The 19,006-nt window shown below is 42.2% G+C and overlaps 1 protein-coding gene across 4 annotated transcripts in view; it reads left to right on the forward strand.

The window, feature by feature from the left end:
* NRF1 (nuclear respiratory factor 1) overlaps positions 1-19,006 on the forward strand; it is a 101,484-nt gene that overhangs the window by 39,815 nt on the left and 42,663 nt on the right. For all 4 annotated transcript variants that reach the window (XM_068275962.1, XM_068275964.1, XM_068275963.1 and 1 more), the window contains exons 4-5: positions 2,028-2,154; positions 3,800-3,940. In XM_068275962.1, the coding sequence (XP_068132063.1) occupies positions 2,028-2,154; positions 3,800-3,940 (268 nt within the window). The remainder of the gene's footprint in view (positions 1-2,027; positions 2,155-3,799; positions 3,941-19,006) is intronic.

Consider the following 19,006-nt stretch of genomic DNA (forward strand, 5'->3'; position numbering starts at 1 on the left):
TTGATTACTTTATCTACTCTTTTCGGTTGGCTTTTCTCCGCCCTAGAACGTGTATAATGGTCTTTGTTGGTATTCTTTTTCAGATCTACATTCGCTGAACTGGCTGAGCTAACACCACTAACCGATGAGTCAGACTCATCAGCATCGACCCCTGCCTGTGGGGGCCGATTCGGAGTTTCCACTGGTTGGGCACCCGGTCTGCCCCCCCCTGGGTTTAGATACATCGGCAGTTGTCTGCCGTCTCCATGGAAATGTCAAAGAACACTAGTACAGAGACCAGTATATCACATGGATTCATTTTCTCCTTTCTTTTACAACTTACAATGCAGATGTGAAGCTGTGCATCTGCGCTCCTCTGATGTGAACGAGGCCTAAGGCTAGTTTTACACTGAGGCAATGCAGTGCATTGTTAGGTAACCTGTTCAACGCACTGTTAGGCCCCGTTCACATCACAAACGCAGACGGGCACGCACGCGGAAAGCAACGCGTACGAACGCACGCCATCCGCGTTTGTGTGCATTGCGTAGCTGATCCCATCACTGAAAAGTGAATGGGACAGCCATGCGTTTTTACAAAAAATGCATGCAGCATGCGTTCCCGGACCGCACAGGTCCTGAACGCATGCAGTGTGAACATCAGACATTGCACTCTATGCAATGTCTGATGTCGTGCGTGTCGGCCACCTGCACGCGTTTCCAAAACGCGGCTGGAAACACGTGCAGTGTGAACGGGGCCTTAAACACTCCAGTTCACTGTCAATAAGCAGTTCACATTGCAGCAGTTATGATGCAATGCAACTGATTCCGTTGTTACAACGCAGAGAATACAGTGTGCTGCTAAAATTGCATTGACACGTGATTTGTGTGTTTATGGCATACACAATACATTTTAATGTCTCAATGTTGACGTGTTCAATGTTAGTCAATGAAGGGTTGTGATGAAATGCGTTGCACATGCGTGTTTGTGCATCCTTAAGGTTGCATTTTTTACGTCTAAATTCTCTCTGCATATGTCACATTTTATACCACCACATAATTTTTTTACCCACTTTGCATTATATGCAAGTTATAACGCAACATACTATAATGCAGCAGTGTGAATGTAGCCTTAGGTGAATGCACACGCACAATTACTGTTGGCTATAAACTCAATCCCTCAGTGTATAGCCCGGGGCCAAGTACCGTGTAGAGGTTATATTGTTCAGGTGAGGGGGGGGCGGGGGCAATGGTGCTGCATATAATGGAGTGGCATTGAGCAGGACCGACTGCTTATAATTCATGGCTAACTGACCAAATACAGCCAAGGATTCAAGAGGAACTACCGTAAGTTGTCTAAATGCTCATTTCATCTCAAAAGATTCTTTCATTCTCATGAATTAGTGGATGGATGTTTGGCCCACCTTCACCCCCATGCATTCACTACCTTTCCCTGGCAATAGTGTAGAGGGTGGGCAGAAGCCAGGCAGTCTTGGTTGTATCCTAGCTTAATGCACATGGCAGACTAGGGACTCACCAGTAAAGGTTGGGGTGGGGGGTCCGCAGAGCAGCCCTCTCACAAGCAAATCGACATGTTGGAAATAATCGATCTGACAGTAAATCGGCCAGAAAATTTCATAGTGTGTACCCAGCATAAGAATGGTAAATACATGCAAATGTGTACAAGTTGGAGGCAAGCTAGATAACTGTCTTAATCAGTTTGCAGTGTAAGCTAAAATTAAGGGATATCTTCAAAGTAGTTATTTATAAATGCTTTTATTCGTTATCAGATTTTATGCCTGGTTCACACTGCAAGAGCTTTTAAGTCTAGTGATTTGAAAAGCTAATGCAATGCTATAGGAGATTTTTATAAAATCACATCGCTCCAGTGAGAACACATACATAGGATAACATTGGCAAGAGCTTGTAAAATCGCAAGCACTTATAAAAAGCTCTTGCAGTGCGAACAAGCCCTAAAGCCACCAGCTTTTTTTAAGCTATTTGTCTACCCATCCTATTGGCATTTTCTCATACTTTGTTTTTTGTTGGCAGGAAGCTGAGGGCAACCTTGGATGAGTACACAACCAGAGTTGGGCAGCAAGCCATAGTCTTGTGTATTTCTCCTTCCAAACCAAATCCGGTCTTCAAAGTGTTTGGAGCAGCTCCACTGGAGAATGTTGTGAGTACCTAGATGCAAATGTAGCATCTGATATTTTTTGTTTCTGAGGTGTCGGCCATATGCAAGATATGCTGGTACTAGCAGACCCAAGCCCGTTTAAAACTGGGCTCCAGGGTCTGTGTTTTTCGCCGCCGCATGTACTGCGCATGCGCGCGCACCCACCACACACGCTCGCACACCCACCACACACCCGGCCGCCCGCTCACACGTCCACCTGGCTCCGTCCCTGTCGTCCTGCCTGTGTGAGGCTGGGTCTGTTCTGTGCAAATGCGCAGTAGCAAAAAGCACGGACCCAGCTACACAGAGACAACTGTCCCTGCTGTACGCAGGGACAGTTGCCTATTATTATATAGGATATGCGCTGGTGTCTGTTGTTCAGGTGGTATTCATAAGTCTGAAGGGATGTAGTTCATACATTAAGGGCTCTTTCACATTAGAGCCCGTTTCCTGCGTTTTGACGCAAAGTCGAAACTTTGCGTTAATCAAGGTAAAATGAAAGTCCATAGACTTTCATTTTACCTTTCACACCCGACGCTGCGTTTCGGTGCGTTGCGATTCGAAGCTTTTAATCATCGGGAGCCGGCGTCTTCGCGTTGAGTGAATTAATAGCTGCCGCTGATTGCGTCGCACCTCAGCATCCCGACGACAAGCCGCAGGCTATTCAACGAGTGCAGAACTGCTCCTGCACGCATTGCTAGATGTGAAAGAGCCCTTAGTCTAGGGGCCTGGCAGAAAGCCAGGAGAGGAAAGAAATCTGCACACAACGATGCCATCTTTATGGACAAGGAGTGAAAACATCTGTGAGAAAACTGAGGAGAATTGGAATTGAATAAATGTGTTTCACACTGCCCTTCATGTATAAATAGGGTTTATTCTGCTGTATTATGGAGAACCTGAAAAATAATTTCCACCAGCGTTTTGGATGGGTGTCAATCGGAATTCATCCGGATAATTAGTGCACCTGAGCGGGCGTGTGAGGGGGGTAACTTACCCATCGACCATCTTCTTTAATACGTCCCACGGTGCGCCTCACGCTGCTTTCCAATTTGCGGTCACGTGACTACCACGCTCCCTCCTTCCAGCTCATCCCTGGTGATCACATATTAGGCCTGGGACCCACTATGGGTGCTTTGCTGCAAAGCGCCTGCAATTCGTAAAATCGTGGAAGTGCCACAATTCCCAGAGTGATTGTGATTAGGCTACTGCAGCCACTGATGCACTGCTTGTGGGATCACCCCTATAGGATCCACTGGTGTATTGCTTTGCCAATCGCCAATGATTAGCAAGCGCTTCTAGTAGGTCCCAGAGTAATCTGAAAAATAATTTCTTTAACCTCTAATATTACACAATTTTAATGTAAAATACAAGAGTTGTAATGTTGAAAAAACATTTCCTGAATTATTTCTCATGACACCTTTGATGTCAGTTTTCCTCTTGCTGTTATAATATAGCACAGTACTGTATTACTTAATGTTTCATCATTATTTCCTACTTGCTCTATCATCAGAGACACAGAATAATGTATATTTTTAGCTGGCAGCTGTGCTGCCAGAGGTGCTTCTAAGCCCTGGGGCACCCGTGTAACTAGGCGATGAGAATCTGAGAGCCGCTCTCATCTCTGTTTACCACCACCTTTCTCCCTTAGGTACGTAAGTATAAGAGTATGATTCTGGAAGACCTGGAAACTGCACTAGCGGAGCATGCACCTGTACAGCAAGATATCAATTCTGATCTGCCTCCCCTGACTATAGATGGCATTCCAGTGTCTGTAGACAAGATGACTCAGGTGAGGAAGGTAGCAGAATGTTAAAACTTGAAGCTTATTTTCCATATGTCAGTTTGCTCTTTTATTACTGTGAAGAAGACCTCTAAAACCAATTTACTATTGGAAAATGGTTTAAACGGTTTGCACAAACTATTCCACAGTTTCAAAGCATGAGCTTACTCACACCGGTATGACTAATGAAACTGGATATTGTCTGTAACTCTTGACATAAAGTTACAAAATAAATGAATAAATAAAACTGGTACCAAGAGGGCAGCACACGGTTTAGGATTAACACAATTCTCTATCTTGCACCTCTTTTGAGTTCTTGGCACATCAATGGACCGCTACTCCTGTCTCACCCCCGATTGACAGAAATGATGGATCCAATCAATTCTAGGTAAATAAACAATGAAATTTCAATCCACCGGACATGTTGGGGCAATAGATGTCTTGTAAACGCCAGACTGATCAAATCTGCCAGTATTGAACTGTAAAATTGATGCATGTATGGCCAGCTTAAAGAAAACTCTGAGGAGTACTTACCTTGAGAGGGGGAAGCCTTTTAGATCCTATCGAGGCTTCCCCTGTCCTCCTCCGTCCCACGGTGGTCTCGCTGGGCCCCTCCGAACGGCGGGCATGTAAATATTTACCTTCCCAGCTCCAGCGTGGTAGTGGCTTGGGATCAGGCGGAAATAGCCAATTCCAGTCGGGTCTTCTCTACTACGCAGACGCAAGTCGCCTGCACAGTAGAGCGGACCCAATTGGGATCGGCTATTTCCACCTTAGCCCATCGGGGAACCGCTACTGCGCTGGTGCTGGGGAAGGTAAATATTGCAGCAGGCGCTACTGCAAATTGTCAGCTGTGGCTTCAGAGGGGCCCAGCGAGACCACCATGGAACGGAGGAGGATGGGGGAAGCCTCCATAGGATCTAGAGGCTTCCCCCTCCTGAGGTAAATGCCCGCCAGGGACCCTTTTTTTTTTTTTTTTTTTTTTTTTTTTTACAGAGTCTCTTTGAGTTGACATCATGAAATAGACATTGTATATACAGTGTATATACACAAATAAATATGCGGTGTTGCTTTTCTTCCTGCTGACTGAAAGAGTTAATATTAACCTTCCAAACGGTAAGCCTGAGCTGAGCTCGGGCTTTGCCGCCGGAAGGCACCGCTCAGGCCCCGCTGGGCCGATTAGCATAATTTTTTTTTGCTACACGCAGCTAGCACTTTGCTAGCTGCGTGTGCAATCCGATCCGTCGCGCCGCAGCTGCCCAAGCCCCCCCCAGACCCCGTGCGCTGCCTGGCTAATCAGTGTCAGGCAGCGCTGTGGGGTGGATCAGAGTCCCCTTTGACGTCACGACGTCGGTGTCGTCATCCCGCCCGTCGCCATGGCGACGGGGGAAGCCCTCCAGGAGATCCCATTCTTGTCTCGCTACATGGAGAAAAAAATTTTGTTTGTTTTTTTTAAAAATGGCTTTGCTGCCCCCTGGCGGATTTTGACAAAATGCCAGGAGGGTTAAGCTATGCAACTGACAGTTTTCCTTCAGTCAGCACCCTGCCTGACGGAATTACAGTCGTAAAATACTTTTCGTGGCATAGAACTGGTCTTTGAGCGCATGGGATAGATAAAAAAGGTTAATAGTTCATATATTTTAGCACTCTAAGATACGGGACAGGCTGTTTCATTTAGTTGACAAAAAACAATAGATCTACTTTTAAGAATACATGAGGAAAAATAATTATAGCAGATTTATTTACCTGGGGCTTCCTCCAGCCCCTAGAAGTTTGTGTCCCTCGGTGCAGCTCCGCTCTTAGCTACTCTCATGGGGTCCTCCCCCATAGCGGCCTCTCGCGCTCCTGCGGCCAGGAGTGCGCAACCGCGAGCGGTTGTGCATGCAAAGAAGCTGCATAACGTAAAACTGTGGGATATCTAAAAGTAACTTTTCTGAGTAAGAAGGATACAGTTAACTCATTTTAGTTTAGTGTTGCTTCAGTTTCACTTTAAGCCTGGTTTCCATCACTCAACATAGTACCCTGTATATTCCTATTAACTAGACCCCAGAATTGCTAGTGTTTGTGTGTTCCTGTCTAGAAACCAGTTTTATTGATTTTTGTGCCCAGAAAATATGATAGAGGTCTCTAGAGAGTAAAGACTAAAAACCAAAGGTTTTATATTGTGGTGAAATTGGCCTGTATAAAACATTATTTCTTGCTCCAGTTAATACATCTAATGAGGGTTTCCTTCTTAATAGGAAATCTTGTGATTTGGATATCTTCTCTGTAGTCTTCCCTTTGCTTTTTTTTTTTTTTAATTCCATTTCCTCCTATATATACATTGTTCTTACTAAGAAAACATGATAGACCCTGCAAAAAAAATCTGTTTATAATTGGTTTTTGAATCAGGATCTTTATTATTCCTGTTTTATTTTCTCAATCCAGCCTGATTTAAATGAATGAGTTGAGGTAGAGTATGATTTCCTTTGGGAGTACTCTGCTACTTTAGAGCTACCAGTAACCTTTCATCAGAAAGATTCATTAGAAGGGACAAGTGGCAGCGAGCTCAGGTGTGCAGCTCACTTGCCTGGTTGTAGGCTTCAGGTAACACAACCTTAATTGCCCTATTTTCCGTCTTAGTCTTAGGGGAATCAAAGCTGTGAAGGTGTCATGGGTTTGTAAATCCAGTGTCCTGTGTGCTGACACAGCTAAAATGTTAAATCTTGCACGTAATTAAACCCACCATTCTGTTTTTTTCTTGAGTATGAGGTGTACTACAAACAAAAACTTACATAAACATCGAGGGAAATATATTGGTTTTAGCATACACCATGAAGCACAAAAAAGGAGCAGTGTGAGATCTATTATAGCAATATATTTTGATTTAGAACTGTTATCTGCTGTTCAGAACTACTGCACCAAACTACAAACTCGCAGTTCTCAATCAGTAAGTCTTCCTTGTCTCCAGTTTTGTTACACATCTCTCATTTGAGTTAGTGGAAATGTTGCAGTGACCAAGTAGTAAGTGGATGTGCATGTACCTTGCCTGACTCTGACACAGCTTTGCTTGATGTTTTTCCCCATGTGAGTGCTACAGACTATCTGTTTTATTATGCTGGGCAGTATTTGTTTAGCATTCAGAAACATTGAGCTGATCTAAAATGCTGAAGTGGCCAAAGACTGTTATGGAGCTCTGGTAGGGAGATTCCCTTCATGGAGTTACATGAGATATAAAATGACTTATGATTGTTCCTCCTCCCGAAACTAAAATTCCACTTTTAGGAGAAATTATGTCTTTAAAAGAACTCCAAGGGCAAGGTCAAAAAGTCACTTTCTATGGTCCATTGACCCAACATAGAGCTTTGTGCTTTACATGTCCACAGAAAAAAACAGATCTTTTCTATAACGCTCAAGTACTTTAAAGAAGAATTGCAGTGAAAATAACGTATTGAAAAAAAAGTGCTTAATTTTTACAATAATTATTTATAAATGATTTAGTCAGTGTTTGCCCAATGTAAAATCTTTCCTCTCCCTGAATTACATTCTGAAATGTATCACATGGCGACTTCTTTACTGCTGGCAGGTGATGTCTGTGGAAGGAGATGCTGCTTTTTTGGCAGTTGGTAACTGTGGTTATTTCCCATAATGCAGCAAGGCTCCCACAGTGTGATGTCAATACCTAGGTGTTGACATCACACTGGGAGGGGTTTCACCACAATATCAGCCATACAAAGCCCTCTGATGATCTCTTTTTGAGAAAAGCAGGGCTGTGGAGTCGGGCAATTTTGGGTGCCTGGAGTCGGAGTCGGGAAAAAATGCACCGACTCCGACTCCTAATGAATTTGTAACTGTAATTAAAATAGAAAATATGATAAAATGTTCTATTTCTCAGATAATAGTCATTAAAAATAATGTGTATATATACAGTAATAGCTGTGCTTAGTCCACAAAAATGAAATAAACCAATCAAAATTAGTTACTTGTGCTGCTTCAATAAAGCAGTCCCCGTATTTTTAAGGTCATATATACAGATCTGATTGTGACTGTATATATGATGTGTACACAGGAATCTTATATATATACTAAATAACATCTATGCTGTAAGAATAAAGCCTGATGTGTAGCTGTGTCACTAATAGAGATGGTCAATGAGATGGAAATAATTCTGCTCCTCCAGCCCCCTTCAGGCTAATCAGTCCCTCGCTGTCCTCCACCACCCGGATCTTCTGCTATGAGTCCTGGTAATTCAGCCAGTCAGCGCTGTCCGACCGCGTGCCGCTCCCACAGCCAGGAACATTCTGCACCTGCGCAATAGTGTTGAACAGGTGTAGTATGCTCCTGGCGGCGGAGTGTGTGCATGCACACTACACCAGACTGGCTCAAGTACCTGGACTCATAGCAGAAGATCCAGGTGGCGGAGGAGGACAGCGAGGGACTGATTATCCTGAAGGCGGCTGGAGGAAGCCCCAGGTATGTTTTAAACTTTAATTTCATCTGTCTCAGGTTTACTTTGTTACACAGTAGTACTATACTCTACATATGCACTCCCCACAGAGCTGCAGGAAATCCACTGAGAATGCTGTGCACATTGAACACAGAGGTGTTGTCTGTCACCCATAAACCTTGTTCAGATTGTGCATGAAGAATGTGTAATAGAGGAAGAATCTCCTCATTCCCCTGCAGAGTACCTGCACATCATTCTTACATGTACCCACAGTCACATTGCCTAGGGCCTGATAGCTGTTATTTGTTCCGGTTTGTACCTTTTACAAGTACTCTTACCAAGGACTAGTTTTAGTCTAAAGGGAATAAATATAGTAGTCTACACATCCTTCTCACTTCAGTTGTCTTGTAAAATTCCTAAGCGTTGGCAGTTAAAGAGAATCTGTATTGTTAAAATCGCTCAAAAGTAAACATACCAGTGCGTTAGGGGACATCTCCTATTACCCTCTGTCACAATTTCGCCGCTCCTCGCCGCATTAAAAGTGGTTAAAAACAGTTTTAAAAAGTTTGTTTGTAAACAAACAAAATGACCACCAAAACAGGAAGTAGGTTGATGTACAGTATGTCCACACATAGAAAATACATCCATACACAAGCAGGCTGTATACAGCCTTCCTTTTGAATCTCAAGAGATCATTTGTGTGTTTCTTTCCCCCATGCACTGAAGTTTCAGGCTGCTCTTTTCTTCCTGCAAACAGCTTTGCCCTTGTTTGTAATTCCTCAGTATGTGAAAGCCCAGCCAGTTTAGAGGACGATTTATCCAGCTTGTAAAAGATAAGAGAGAGAAGAGAGAAGCTGCTCTAATCCTAAATAACACACAGGCAGTCTGCATAAAGGGGAGTTCATAGCAGAACCACAACAGTGAAGAACTTGGCAGCCTTCCAGACACAGGCCGACAAGTCTGACAGGGGAAAGATACATTGATTTATTACAGAGACTGTGTTAGTAGAAAGTGCTGCAGTTAGCCAGAACACATTAGAATAGCTTTTGGAACTTGTAGGATGATAAAAAACAGGATGCAATTTTTGTTACGGAGTCTCTTTAAGAGACGAATTTCATGTTACATACTTTTAATCAACAAAATTGTAATATGCAAATTAGAGGAGTCGGAGTCGGTGGATTTTTGGACCGACTCCACAGCCCTGGAGAAAAGGTAAAGATTTTTCGTGGGAAAGGTGATATCTGCTACTGATTGAGATGAAGCTCAATCCTTGGTTACAGTTCTTCTTTAACCTGGGATTACTCTGGTGATAACACCCACACGCACATTTTCATTGATTGAGCGTGTTCATGATTTACAACACCTGAATGCTCCTGTCTGCTGCTGTTCAGCACTGAACAAAAGGACAGGGTCAGGAGGCGTTCACTAGCTTGCGAGTTATATTGCACTTCATGTGACTCTGATACTTTTTCCTTCGGTTTGGACCGAGGAAGGCGGTTTGGAAGGAGGAAGCATCGGAGGCAAGTGAGATGCAACGTAACTGGCCAGCCAGTGAACTCCCCCTGACCCTGTCTGCTTGTTTGGTGCTGAAGAGTAGCAGACAAGAGTATTTGGAATTGGGCATGCCAAATTCGAACACCAAGTCCTAATTCTTTTAAGTCGTCTCCACCTCTGTAAAGACAGTAAGGATCATATAACATTTAACATAGTCTGAAGTTTTAGTGTTTGTGAAATCTGGAAATTTTGTAGGATGTGTCAGTACTTATTTATCTGGGTCTGCTTGTTAAAGGGGGATTGTTAAAGTAACTTAAAATGAGGCCCTAATCAATAATGCAATATACTTGCATTATTTATTTTCACTGTTTTATAGAAAAAGGCGTGTCAACCCCAGTATGTGTAGTATAACATTGTTATACTGTGCTTATACTAAGAATGCTAATCTATTGTGGCCTGATCGACCTTCTGATTTGACGATGTTATTGAATCGGAAGAAAATTGGTGCTGCAACATGATGACCACTCAATCCATCTTTTGAATGGATCGATTGAGAATTGAGAATGGCGGAAAAATTTTGAGCGCAAGGGATCAATCAGGTGTGCTGTGGTAAGGGCGTTTGATATAGTGATGACCAGGGTCATAGTTTGTGAACCCAGCCTAACTGCAATATAAGCAGATGCAGGAGACTATTTATATGTAGGAGTAAAAGTAATAGCACTAATAGAAGAAACAAAAATAGATCTAAATGTGGCTATCAGGTCTGAATATGCGAAGCTTGGAAATGGCAAACAGAGGCACATAGATTTCATACTTGTGTTGTGGATTCCTTATCTTTATTAGTATTGGTCATGGCCACTACTGCACTACCGCATTAGCGGCTCGATTGATAAGCCACATCGCCGCCTAATCTACACATGTAACTCCAAAGATGTGTTGTAAAACGCAATGCAAATTGGGGCGCCTCCCAGAATAATGGGAATGTATAGCCAACAATTACATTTTAGAAAATCCAATATATCATATCTGTCAAGGAATGAAATTGTTTTGAGTAACTGCATATTTTTGCTGGTACTCACCTTCCTCCATTTTTTTGATCAGAAGGATGTCCAAACAAATCAAGAACAGAATATTGAACACATTAATGCAAAATAGTGTAGTAGTGCTTACAGAAATTCAAATAATTCTGAGTGGTGGTAGTTTCAACATTTGAAGGGGTCCTGGCACTGATTTGGAGGGGACTACATCACTTACAACCCACAGCGTGCCTGCTTGTTACGATGTTTCACTTGAACAGTCAGACACTAATTGTACAACATGTAGTTTGAGATGATTGTGTGGGTCACAATCTAAAGGTGTCCACACACCATTCAATTTTTTTTAAATATCTGTTCAATTTAAGAATTGCAATCAATTTTTCTGACTGATTGTAACATTTAAAAAATATGACCCATGTACCACATACGTATGTTCAATTTTTCACCAATTATGATAAAAATGATTGGAAACGCTGACAAAATTGCTTGGGTGTGTGTACTAAGAAATTGACAATCTAACACACACCATACAATCTTTAGAAAGATTGAAGAAAAATATCTGGCATTCCGGATCGATAAAAATCGAAGAAAACTGGAAATCCAATCGGATTTTTCAGTCGAATGAAAAAAAAAAAAAAGCTTTCGGTTTTTTTCCGGGAGATCCGTTCGTTTTTATCGAATTGCGGTAAAATCGGATCATTTTATTGTATCGTGTGTGTGGCCACCTTAAGCTTGATTGGAGTAAAAGTTAATGAAAAAAGTGGGCACTTTCTGGCCACATTAGCAATAAAGTAATTGTATTTCTGATCTTACAATAAAAACCTTATGCAATAAATGCATTCCGAATATTGAAACCTTGTATTATGTCGCTACACATCTAGAAAAAGTGTGCTTACTTGAGACTAAGTGTTTTTTGTCTTGATATTGCTTTGCATGTAGATGAGTGAGCATGTAGATGTAGTCAGCTGATGTGCAGTGATACAGCAGTGTGCCACAACAGCACCATTACTGTGGCACTGCTCTTCAACCCCTCCCAGCCTGGACACTCTTATCCTTTTGAGTCTACATAACATAAATACCTTATGATTTCTAGATACCAATAGCCAACAATCTTACAGGTCGTCAGCACCTGTACAGGTAGGCAAGCCCTTACAAGCTAAGCATGATGTGCCCACCACTGAGCAAGAGAGGGACATACAGTGCAGTAAATGTGCAAAGAGCTTTGAAAAGTTATGTTAATATAGGTGGCATAATAGTTACATGATTACGGGGTTGATGCATCCAACACCAGTAATACTGCGATGCGCATGGCAATATTACCTTCACTTCCGCCTGCAGCACCATGAGTTACGCCATTGAGCCCCTGATGAGTCACGCCCCCTAGTGACGAAACTCATAGGGCGGAGCTAGAGACATGCACACTGCTGAATCAACACGAGACTGAGGGCTGCCGGCTGAGAATCCGAAAGACCTGCTTGTACTATGGAATTGTGAGATATGCTTTTAACTTTTTGTATCTGGTACATTTTATGGAGTGTGAGGCTTTTGGGCCATATTAAAAAGTCATTTTACGCTATGAGAAGCGGCTTTCTGTGTTTCTCACTTTAGAACTTTGCCTGCAAAGATACTGTGATACGCCTAGAACAACTTATCGTTTTGATGAGCAGGGAGCTGAAGGGGGAGAATGTATCCCCATCCTGCATGCGGTGTAAGTTTTCCCTACACAGTGTGTTTCAGCACTAGGTGTACTGCAGTAGAGGATTACCCGCTATGTATTTCCAACTTGCTTTCTAGGAAAGTACCACGCTTGCAGGTCTGCTCAGACTAATACTATCCAGTAGCGCAGCTGTGTTAAAATTGTTTACCCTGTGAGGAGAACTTTGCACCTTTTCCTGACTTTGGGCAGCAATCAGCAGACTGGACATTAATTTCTGGGCAATAAGGTGGTGAGCGCTGTATCATTTTTTTGCATATGCCATTAGCACAACTCTTGGTACTAGAGTAACACATCTGTTGCTACAGTAATGCACATTATCTTCACTTCTGCCTGGTGCTGTTGGCGGAAGTGAAGGTAATATTGCTGTGCGTGATGTGTGCTTGAGGAAGTCAGCGTACAAGTGGTTTGATACCACATCTACAGAAAGCAAAGTACAATGCTTCAATGATAATTGCAATGAAGAATATGTCAGATCTTCCATATATTGGGCAAGTGACAAGAAGTGTTCCTAATATAAGATTTTCTTGCATAAAGCAGTCCCTGCCGATGATAAGAGGCTGACAATTAGTATTAGTAGGTGGCCATACGTTAGTAGGTCAGATTGATATCTTCTTGATACTGGTCGATTTTCCTTTATACCAACTAGCTGTATTCGACTGACTTAATATCAATTGTACCACCACAAGCTTTGTACTGAAGGAATCTAAAGTTTTGACTTAATCGATCACAAGCCAATGATCAATATTCAATCAGGCTTGGTTCACACATAAATCTTTACGATCTTTAACCTATTCAGTATTGCATAGTGTATTGAAGTACAGTGAAGGTCTATAGGTGTTGTATACCACGTGGATCTGGATAGAAGAATTGGAAAAGTCCTTTCTATGCAATCGGCTCATTCCGCTCCTCTGGGGTTAATCCATAAGGAGTTACAATACCATCCTCAGCACTAAACAGTATTGGATTAAATAGTTACTGGTATTCATAGCTTTGTCCTTTCTCATACATCTAAGTAGTTATGTCTTTTTTTCAGAATGCAAATACATTTGTTGTTGTTGTAATAGGGCAACAAGTAAATTATGCAGATAGATTGCCATCCAAATGCTGCAGCATGTGCAATCATTCCTCAGTGTTGCAGTTACACACTTACCCTGGAGAACAAGGTTACACCAGCCAGAGCCTGGGAATAGTGTGTGCATGGCAGGCATACAGTTGTGCTCAGAAGTTTACATACCCTGACAGAATTTTGTAAAATGTGTATCATTCTTTACCGAAAACCTGAATGATCAGGCAAAACCAATCGTTTTTAATTTTTAATGGGATTCAGGTTAAACTATGAGATTTTTCAAAATAACACAATCATTAAATTAAAGTTGACAATTAAGAAAATATTGATATGGTCCCAGTTTAAAAGTTACATTCCCTTAGTTCTTTGTATTGTGTACTCCCTCCCCCCCTTTAGCGACAGTGGCGGCTTGTAGTCTTTTTATAATAGCTGTGCATGACAGACTTCATTTTCTCAGATGGTAAAGCTGCCCATTCATCTTGGGGAAAAAAGCCTCCAGTTCCTTTAAATACAGTGTTCTCCCCAGGCTCTTTTAGCTGGGTGCTCCACCCGGCTAATTTTGGTGAGCATCCGGCTGTCATCGGCTTACCTCCTAATCCTCCTACTATGCTCTAAGCAGAGTTGCGCCGGCCCAGCATTCCCTTCCTTACACCCCACCCAGCTACTTTTTCATGCTACCCAGCTGGAAAAAGTTTCTGGGGAGAACACTGAAACCTTAGGTTGTTTTGCATGTTTGAGATCTTCCCAAAGTGGCTCAATGATATTAAGATCAGGAGACTGTGATGGCCATTCCAGAACGTTTCTTTTTTTTTTTCTGCTGTAGCCAATGATGGGTTCCCCCGTTTCAGGGATCATAGTCATGTTGGCTAGTGCATTTCACATGTAGCTTCTAGGCTGATGAGTGCAAACTGTCTTCCAGTATTCTCTGATAACATGTGGTATTCATCTTGCATCAACTCTGACCAAATTGTGGACTTTTCATTATAGGCCTTATTGACTCCTCGCCAAAAATAATGACCAAAAATATTGTCACCCAACAAAAAAGCAGAAGGAAGAAATAAGTACACAAAATGTCAAAAATGACTTGGGCAAAATTATTGGCACCTTATCAGAGTTTATTTAGCGCACCTGGAACAATTAACAGGCACTGGCAATATGGAGATTCCCACTTACAACCAGTTAACAATGGAGAAATGTCATGTTTGTTATAACATATCATCAATCTTTTTCTTTTGTCCACATCCAGAGAGATTAGCTGCATTGTCATGAGCTGTAAACTTATTTACAATACTGTGCACAGTGGACACGGGAACATTAGGATCTCTGAAGATGGACTTGTAGTCAGGGCTGTGGAGTCGGAGTCGGAGTCGTGGAGTCGGGCAATTTTGGGTGCCTGGAGTCGGAGTCGGGAAAAAATGTACCGACTCCGACTCCTAATGAATTTGTAACTGTAATTTAAATAGAAAATATGATAAAATGTTCTATTTCTCAGATAATAGTCATTAAATATAATGTATATATACAGTAATAGCTGTGCTTAGTCCACAAAAATGAAATAAACCAATCAAAATTAGTTACTTGTGCTGCTTCAATAAAGCAGTCCCCATATTTTTAAGGTCAGATATACATTTCTGATTGTGACTGTATATATGATGTGTACACAGGAATCTCTTATATATACTAAATAACATCTATGCTGTAAGAATAAAGCCTGATGTGTAGCCGTGTCACTAATAGAGATGGTCAACGAGATGGAAATAATTCTGCATTGATGCTGATTTATGCAAATGTATGCACTCTCTTTGCTCATGAAATCAAATAATTTGATATGTTATTAAAATTTGGTTTGGTGACTACAAATTAAAGGGTAACGGAGACGGATGAAAAGTAAAGTTTTTTTTACATACCTGGGGCTTCCTCCAGCCCCCTTCAGGCTAATCAGTCCCTCACTGTCCTCCACCACCCAGATCTTCTGCTATGAGTCCTGGTAATTCAGCCAGTCAGCGCTGTCCGGCCGCATGCCGCTCCCACAGCCAGGAACATTCTGCACCTGCGCAATAGTGCTGCGCAGGTGTAGTACGCTCCTGGTGGTGGAGTGTGTGCATGCGCACTACACCTGACTGGCTCAAGTACCTGGACCCATAGCAGAAGATCCAGGTGGTGGAGGAGGACATAGAGGGACTGATTATCCTGAAGGCGGCTGGAGGAAGCCCCAGGTATGTATAAAACTTTAATTTCATCTGTCTCAGGTTTACTTTGTTACACAGTAGTACTATACTCTACATATGCACTCCCCACAGAGCTGCAGGGAATCCACTGAGAATGCTGTGCACATTGAACACAGAGGTGTTGTCTGTCACCCATAAACCTTGTTCAGATTGTGCATGAAGAATGTGTAATAGAGGAAGAATCTCCTCATTCCCCTGCAGAGTACCTGCACATCATTCTTACATGTACCCACACTTACATTGCCTAGGGCCTGATAGATGTTCTTTGTTCCGGTTTGTACCTTTTACAAGTACTCTTACCAAGGACTAGTTTTAGTCTAAAGGGAATAAATATAGTAGTCTACATATCCTTCTCACTTCAGTTGTCTTGTAAAATTCCTAAGCGTTGGCAGTTAAGAGATGAATTTCATGTTACATACTTTTAATCAACAAAATTGTAATATGCAAATTAGAGGAGTCGGAGTCGTGGAGTCGGAGTCGGTGGAATCCTAAACTGAGGAGTCGGAGTCGGTGGATTTTTGGACCGACTCCACAGCCCTGCTTGTAGTCTCGGGATTGCCCATGCTCCTATGTCATTTTGGTTCTCAAATCCTCAGACAATTCTTTGCTCTGATTTCTTCACACTCAGATAACCAAAAGCAAGATCAATTCAAGAAGAGTCAACATTTCTCCATTTTAACTGGTTGCAAGTGTGAATTTCCATATTGCCTGCAATTACAAATGAATTCTAATAAGAATCCAATAATTCCGCCCAGGTCATTTTTAATGTTCTGTGTTGAACGTCTGCTTTTTTTTCTGTTCTTCTACTGCCAACAAAAGAAATAAACCTGAAAACACGAAAGCATTTGTGAGTGCAACAGATTTCTGGGGGAAGTGCTGCTTTTTTTTTCTTTTACATGTATGGAAGGGTGCAACGTCTACTGTATGGTTGTGACCATGAAGTTCAATTTTGATCTCATAACTTTGTTTTTTCTAGAGGTTTTGATACGTCTAAGTGCTGTTTTGCATATATTAAATGAACTAGTTTGTGACATTGGCGCAGTAATATCTATCTTCTGGCAACTTGACCATGCAACTCATCTGTCTTTAAAATAAACCTGAGAGGAGAAGAAAGAAAAATGTGATACTTACCCAGGGCTTCCTCTAGCCCCATAAGCACCACTGAGTCCCTTGCTCCTCTCCCGAGTGACTCAGTTCTCTGGCTACCATATCGTTAACTGGCTCAGCCGCGCCAGTCTGGCTTTTCAGCGAATGCATGAAGGGGCCGCGCATGTGCAAAAGACACTGACTGACGCGACTAACCAAGATTACCGGGACCGACAGCTGGATAATGGTGGCACTCGGGAGGACGTCAAGGGATTCAGTGGTGCTTATGGGGCTGGAGGAAGCCCGGGGTAAGCATCAAATCTTTAATCTTCTCTCAGGTACACTTTTAAGTGCCTGTTTATTTTGAATCTTAAAGGGACTCCGAGCAGTGCAGAAACTATGGAAATATGCACATCATTTTAAAGCTCTCTTTCTCCTCTTTCCAATGATATATAAACCGCCACCCTACGCCTTTTAGTTTTCGCTATTTTCGCGATTGAAATTGCCGAGGCCGCGATTTCGATCACGAAAATAGAGAAAACTAAAAGGCGTAGGGCAACGATGTAGGTGTCGTCAGAAAGAGGAGAAAGAGAGCTTTAAAATGATATCCATCAAGCCATAGTTATATTGTATTACACAGGGCGACTTTTTGTCAAAGTCAGCAGCTGCATTCAGCAGAATGGAGCTGCTGACACTGGGGAAAGTGTCGTCCTGTGTAATACAATATAACTATGGCTTGATGGATATCATTTTAAAGCTCTCTTTCTCCTCTTTCTGACGACACCTACATCGTTGCCCTACGCCTTTTAGTTTTCTCTATTTTCGTGATCGAAATCGCGGTTGCGGCAATTTCAATCGCGAAAATAGCGAAAACTAAAAGACGTAGGGTGGTGGTTTATATATCATTGGAAAGAGGAGAAAGAGAGCTTTAAAATGATATGCATCTTTCCATAGTTTCTGCACTGCTCGGAGTCCCTTTAAAACATCTACACTTGTTTTCTGTAGAGAAGCCTGGGTACCAGGTGAAGTTATTTGTGTGTTTTTCTTTGTATCCCAAACACTGGCTGAAATTCATGTTGGTCTACCTGCCCGTGGCTTGGTGTCAACAGAACTCCTTAATTTCCACTTTGCTGATTGGCATTCTCAACTCTTTAGATACCTTGATTTCTGCCCCTGCATTTACATTTAGTTTCATATACTGTAATGAAGCCTTGATGGGTCGTAGTGTTCTAGGTGGCTTTGTTAAACACTAGGGAAATGCTGGAAACTTTTTTTGCCTGCTTTGTTTCTATAGGTAGTTTAATAAGTTAGAAGAATCTTTCCTTTATGAAAACTGAGTGTCAGATCAGGGCCTAAATCTCTGGAACTATTTAATATTTTGAAATGCAGTTATTGCAGAAGATGGCTGCTCTGTTTCATCATAAGCAAAACAAAAGCTTGCTGTAACAATGTGTGGTGTTTGGTGCACACTCAGAGTATTCAGATTGTTGGTGATCCGCAGTATCACCAATAATGCTGATATATCCGATTATGTGGCGATCTGCGGAATCGCCAATAATGCGGATATTTATTTGTAACTCTGGATACCAGGTATAACAACAGTGGAAAACCCACCACACTGATATCTTTAAGAGGACTGGGTACCTCTAAAAGAGAAACGCAGTGTGTGCGATTCTGCGACTAGATGACGTAACGCTAGAATCGCGTTCCCCAGCAGCAATGATATACTGGGGAACCACTGAGACCTCCGCAAGGAGGGATTCAGCAGAATAAACCCTTTAGTGGGAGAACCACTAAAGGGGGCAAAGTCAGAAATCTAGCCAAGGTCAGTAACGGAAATCAGATAGGCGGAGGTACAAAGTCAGAAAGCCGAACTCGTAGTGAAATAGACAAGCAGAGGTTCGGCAATGGGAGATCATAAAATGGCACAGATAACAATAGTGCTTGCGAATATATTGGCAAAACCAATATATGTCGCAGATCAGGAAAATAACAAATCTGACTGTTGTGGGCTAGTTACG

Source organism: Hyperolius riggenbachi, chromosome 3 (genome assembly GCF_040937935.1).
Source record: "Hyperolius riggenbachi isolate aHypRig1 chromosome 3, aHypRig1.pri, whole genome shotgun sequence".
Classification (NCBI taxonomy): domain Eukaryota; kingdom Metazoa; phylum Chordata; class Amphibia; order Anura; family Hyperoliidae; genus Hyperolius; species Hyperolius riggenbachi.